We start from the raw sequence: 6,394 nt of genomic DNA on the forward strand, positions 1-6,394 counted from the left end.
AAATATGTCAAAGCAAGCACACCAATCTCAAGAGCAACCACCACAAAACCAATAAAGACAAACAAGAAAAGGTATAAGCAAGGAAAGGTAATTGCAAAAGGAAAACTATGTGTAAGACAAACTCAATGAGTAAGAATGAAAGACAATCAAGAAAATAAAGAACTCAATGAGAAAAGTAGGCACACAAAAGAATACTTAAGGAAAAGCACTAGAGTAGATGAAGAAAACAAAAAATTAGCTACTAGAATTTTATTTATTTTTTTTAAATGCAAACTGTGCTTGATATTCACTTATTTAACTGGAATGATGTAGAGCGAACTGGATTACGAAATTTAAACCACAGAAACTTCAAGATGTTAACTCAATAATGGCACTGGAATCAATTAAAAACAGTAAGCCAATTAATTGAGATAATTTTTTTAAAATCTCTGCCAGATTACCGTATTTATAGGGACTCAACAGATCGGGGGACAGCCGTAACTTATTAAAGGTCGACAGAAACATGACGTCTGCCGAACTTCCTTGGTCGACAAGCACTCTGTGCACCTTCCTTCCGGCTGTGACGACTGAGATGACAACGGGGTCGTTGTCGTGGGGTACCACATCTCGGAGGTCTTTCCTCGTGAACACGAGATCCGACTCCCATGGCTCCCCTGAGAGCCTCTCTTCGATTGAATTTACCCCCCTCGTGTATTTCTTCCGCTGGGAGGCGGTGGGTCCCCCGCCGGAAAAACCTCCAGCAATGGTGTGGACCTCACCAAGCACAGGCATCTCGTGTGCTGGTTCTTCCGCCGGAGGCGGCGAGGTGGCGGTCGTTGTGGGCTCTGCGACATAGTCCTTCAAAAACCCAGTCCTCACCAGCTCATCTAGCTGGTAGCCCAACGACAGGCAATTATCAATGTGGTGCCCGAAAGCCTCGTGGAATTCGCACCAAGAGTCTTTACGAGGCCCTAATACCTTGTCGGTCTTCGCTGGTCGCCTCAGCCTCTCGGCTATATTAGGCACGGCGATCAGGTCTTTCAGTTCTACCACAAAATTGTACCTCGCCGGTCTCGCTCTTTCTCTGGCCGGGCGATCGCCTCCCGTTGGGCCCCGGGGCTGGGGCTTTCTGGCCTTGTAGGGGCGTCTCGCCTCTGGCTTCTTTCTCCCCGTCGTGGTCTCATTGACCCTGACGGGTTGAGCTCGCGCCGGTCCCCTCAAGCGTGAGGGTACGACGCTGGTGCACTTCACACACACCTCCCCTTCAGAAGCAATATGTTCTACTGCCCTACGTCGTAGATCAGCGAAAGTCCTAGGACGGTTGCGGATGATGGATTCTCCAAAAGGACGGGGGCATACGCCTTTCACAAATGCGTACACGATCATAGGCTCCTATGTCGTACCAACCTTCACGACCTGGGCCCCGAAGCGATTGATATACTCCTTCAGGGTCTCCCCTTGATACTGCTTCACATCGAACAGGTCGTAAGAGACTGGCGGCAGGGCCTTGTTTGCTAAGTATTGTTCCCTGAACAATCACGACAATTCGCTGAAAGATGTGATATGACCCTCTCGAAGGCTAATGAACCAGTCCATAGCCATCCCGGTCAGGGTGCTCATAAAGAGCTTGCACTTGGCAACGTCAGAACCGCCTACCAGGACCATCTGTGTGTGAAATGCAGCAAGGTGCGTCTCTGGGTCCTCCATCCCGGTGAAGATCACCTTGGGCCCCGCGAACGTGTTCGGGATCACTGCATCTAGGATCTCCTGCGAGAAAGGAGTGGAAAACTCCCTTGGTGGGGAATGGTTCTCCATCTCGTCATGTCCAGGCCGCCTCCGATCATTTCTCAGACCCTGGCACAACTCCTCATTTACACGGTGGAGCTCTTCATTCCGCTCATGCGAGGCGTCGAGATCTGCCTGCATGCGTTCCTGTTCCATTTTCGACTCCGCCATGTCCTGCTGCAGCCCCCTCATTATCTCCAGGACCTGTTGCATGGATAGTTCCGCTGGGGCTACGCGTGCTGTGCTTCGTCTGGTGGGGGCCATCGTCACTCCAACCTCCTCCAACGTTACTGCCACGTCGCAGATCTTCTCGAACTTGCGATGGGACTGATGTTTTATATCGGCCCCATGGTGGGCGCCAAATGTTCCGTCCGGTTGACCGGGACGTCTTCGTGCGCGACCTGAACCGTTAGCTAGGGACTCCTTCCCACTGGTTACCTGTGGATTCCTGCAAAAAAGAGGACAAAGAGGCGCCCTAGCGGCCGTTTGCACTCCGACGCTCAAGTCAGCCAGCAAGAAACAACAAAACTGTTCACCTCCGTCTCTGAGCACCGCTTATGGCACTCTGAAGGTGGTAAAAAGAACTGTGTATTATGTGTGTCTCTTTCTCCCTCAGGCAAAGATCTTTTCCCAGTCCTTTGTTCGTAACCTCAAAGCACGAGCAAGCAACTAGAGAGTTCTGGTCGATTTGCCAAAAGTTCGAACCCCCTTTCCAACATTCCCAGCGCTATTTAAACTACCCAAGCATTTAAAGCGCCATAAAGCGCCTTTAATTACAAATGTAACGCACTCAATCAGCGCATCTAATTAGAAAACGTAGCACATTTAAGACGTTGAAACGCTTGGGAGCTGTTATAGTACCTGAATGCTCGAAACGGAAACTGTATTGAATGACTTTAATTACCTGGCCCCTGACTAAAGGGTGTTTCTATTCCGACATGGCTGTCGTACACGTGGAGGGCCTCACGACGCCGTGACCCCATCTGGGGGCGTCTCTGCCCATCTGGGGACGTTTCTACGTGTGAGTCCTCCTGCTTGGGAGTGCTACTGCGCTAGGGGTGACTTTTTGGGTGCCAACTCATGCCCCCAATCATCTAGTCACTTACTTTGAGAGCGTATCTGCCTTCCTCTCGTACCCTGCTCCCGGCTACCCTGGGCGTGACCTTCCTCTTGAGTCGTATCTGTCCCAAAGGCGTCTCTGGGGCGGCAGGGGTACTTCACGAGTCAGGCTGCCCTACACTGGTGTTGTTACTATGGCCTTGAAGCCACCTTTCTCTCCTCTTTATTACTGTTCCCTGGTTATACAGGGTCTGAGGCCTCCCCACGGCGTTGCTCCCTCCATGGTCTTTCCTACCCATGGGTATCGGGGAACCACACTGTGATCGCCTTGCTTTAGTACTGTTTGAGCTGGCGACGCCCTGGTTGGGCGACGCCTGGCCTTGGCGACGCTTCCTCTTGGTGATGCTGGCACTTGGCGTCTCTCCACCTAGGCGACGTCTTGCGTTGACTTTGACTCTCCAGTCGTTGACTTTGACCTTGACTTAGTCAACGCCCAGATACGGGACGGTACAATTCCCTTGCGGAGTAACTTAGCGCATTCCTTTTATCTGGGTAGATCGCATACTCTCAGGAGAACGCCAGGTGTGGCTGGTCTAGGCACACTCACAAAGCATTGCTCTCTGGCGTTGACGATTCCCCCTTCACGATGCCATGCACGTAACGGGTTGAGGGAGTCGCCAATCACTGACCGGCTCGCTAGCTCCCTCATGCCACCCTCATGTACAATTCTCTGAGATATGTTCATGCGAGGTCTGTGTGTAACGCCCTCGCTGGGAACCTCAGTCCCAACTTAACTGCGTGTAACATGAGACCCCGATGACCATGCACTCGATGACTGATCGGTGCCCTACTGCTTCTTGCGTTCTACCCCCAGGTGCTCATCTGGGAACTGATCTGTCGGTGACCGCTTGGTTACTGACCACCGATCACCGTTTTGGGTGATCTGTCCCTTGACTTCTCTGCCGACTGATCTGTCGGTGGCCACTTGGCTACTGACCACTGATCACCCCTTTGGATGATCTGCTCCCTGACCTCTCTGTCACCCGGTCCACGCGTCACCCTACGAGTGGCCCATGTGATCATCTTCTGCTGACGTCATCAACTACCGATGACCGACCGAATCAGGTAACATCGCCAGAACCTTATGGCGTGAAAGTTGAGACAGTGAAGGGGTTGTGCAGCGAGTACCAGATCAGAAGAGTTCCGGGCGATGACAGAAGTAGGGGGGGATTTCACTTGGCAGATCAGGTAAACTGTATTTTAATACTAGTTTGAGTCAAAACCTGCTGCCTAGTAAGTGATTTTATGTTAAGGTTTGTTGCCTTAAGTTCATAAGTTTTATTGAACGTCATCGCCGAAGAATTGATAGTTGCTCAAGTTTACTTTGAGTTAACAGTTTGCCAAGTTTGTTATAAGGTTAAACAACTTGCTCGAGTTAAAAGCGGTGCATGGAGGGTCAAGTTCAAGTATTGTTGAGTTCACGCAGTAGAGCAAGTTTCGCCAAACAAGGTATCACCTCTAACAATCGATGTCCTCTATGCACTTAGCGCTAGAGCGATAGAGAAGCAAAGTGAAGTACAAAGAACGATGACTGATGAGTTGTCGGTGGGTACGCTGCCCGAAGAACGATGACTGATGAGTTGTTGGTGGGTACGCTGCTTGAAGAACGATGACTGATCAGCCTTGCCTTGTCGGAGGAAACTTTTCCAAACAAATTCCTACGCAACAAGCTAGCAGACAGGCTATGCCTTGTCAGTCATCCAGTACAAAGCAGTGCACAAGAACTGTTAAGGACGAAGCTAAGGGAGTTGTTAGTCGTGATCAAAGTAGAGGCCAAGATCAAAGAAGGCAGATCGCGCTAAGCCTAAGCTGGTTAACAGTTAGTCGTGTGCAAAGAGAAAGACAAAGCTTAAGAAAATGCAGAGAGAAAGATATGCGTCTGAAACTAGTATATATTAAGCGACAAAGTTTATACAAGTTCAAGTACAACAAATTGTGCAGAAGTGTAAAATTACAAAGAAAAAGGAGAGAAAGAGCTCAAGGAGGAGGGATGAGTTTTCCATCTACCACTTTGTGATAAATGTTGAACTGGGAGAGGTCCAGATCCGGGAGAATGCATTTGATCTGCTCGAACCCATCAGCAAGGGCTTCAGCGCCCACGCCCATAAGGTCAGCATTCTCCACTTCGAGCTTTTGCTTGGAGGCCTCCGCAGCATTCTTCTCGGTGGTAAGGGAAGCAATGGAAGAAGCAGCTTCTTCCTCAGACAGCTTGCTCACCACCTCCTCGAGCTTCTTCTCCCCAGTAACGGCCGTTTCTCTGGCAGACTCGAGATCCCCCGCCAGTTGTGAGTTCAGTTGGCGTAGGGAGGAAGTCTCGGCCTCCAGGTGGGTCACCTTGCCCCGCAACTCCACCACCTCGTAGTCCAAGACATTGATGGCTTGCCCCATCAAGATCTCAGTCTTAATGGTCTCTTGGACCTGCGCTAGGTACTCTCCCCTGGCTTTTTCCACCATACCCCTCATCAGCTCTACGGATCCTTGGGCAGCCTCAAAGTCACTTTGCAGTGACTCCTTGTCATGCTCAAGCTGGGTGGAAAACTCCAGGGAAAGCATTATCTGCTTCGCCAGGTGCATGTCCACCTCCTCCCTATTCCACTCGACAAGCTCCCGGCTGCGAATGAGTTGTCGGACCAAGGCAATAACTCGGCTGAAGTTCTCATTGCTTGCTCCAGAGCCGCTTGGTCGAGAGCTGGCCCCGCCGCCTTCAGCGGTAGTGGCGGAGGTTGGCGGTGGTGGTGGCGTCACGAGAGGTCCCGGGAGATCCCCCGAGCGAGCAGAATCGCCCCCAGCAGGTGGAGTGGATTGACCAGGTGGTTGGCCTGCTGGGGAAGGAGATGGTGATCGAGGAGCTGGGGATGGCAGTTGTTGAGGAGAGGGAAAGCATGTTGGCACTGGGGCAGGTTGAATAGAAGGAGGCGAGGGCGAACCTTCCTCTATCTGCACTACCTCAATCTCCCCAAGCTGAAGAGATGAAGCCCCCCCAACCGCTGGAAGTTTCCTCTTGCGGTGTACGAGAGGAGAGCCAGAGCTCTCCTCTTCGGTTGAGGGAGCAGGAGCAGCAGCAGCAGATGAAGGAAAGGCCTTCGTCAGCTTTCTTCTCTTCCTTCCTGGCTCGGGGCCTTCAGCTGGCGTGACCGAGAGAGGAGGAGCGGCTATAGGTTCGGTGGTGGAAGAAGAGGAGCCAGTCCCTTTGGCCCCTTTGAGTCTGGCAAGCTCCAGCAAAGCTTTCCTCCTTTCCTTCCCTGACATCGTATCTACATCGAAGGGAAAGAAGAGTTAGATGGCATAGTTATGCAAGTGAGTCAAAATGTATGCAAGCATGCGTGAGAATGTGCAAGTATCCTAAGAGGTGAAAGAAGAAGAGCCTACCTATGTATTTTTTTCAAAGCCAACACATCAAACTCATGTTTGATGAGAAGAGCAGAATTGTACTTGGCCCCCAGGAACAGCCCACATAGCTCGCGCTCGTAGGGGGTCATGGCTTCGAGACCCCGGGGTTTCTTGAACTCAA

At 51.2% G+C, this 6,394-nt stretch overlaps 1 protein-coding gene across 1 annotated transcript; it reads right to left on the minus strand.

The window, feature by feature from the left end:
* Positions 1-4,860: 4,860 nt before the first annotated feature.
* LOC137838541 (uncharacterized) lies at positions 4,861-6,132 on the minus strand. Its single transcript, XM_068647787.1, has one exon. The coding sequence runs from the start codon at positions 6,130-6,132 to the stop codon at positions 4,861-4,863; it is 1,272 nt and encodes a 423-aa protein (XP_068503888.1).
* Between the last annotated feature and the right edge of the window lie 262 nt (positions 6,133-6,394).

This window comes from Phaseolus vulgaris, chromosome 4 (assembly GCF_000499845.2).
Source record: "Phaseolus vulgaris cultivar G19833 chromosome 4, P. vulgaris v2.0, whole genome shotgun sequence".
Lineage (NCBI taxonomy): Eukaryota > Viridiplantae > Streptophyta > Magnoliopsida > Fabales > Fabaceae > Phaseolus > Phaseolus vulgaris.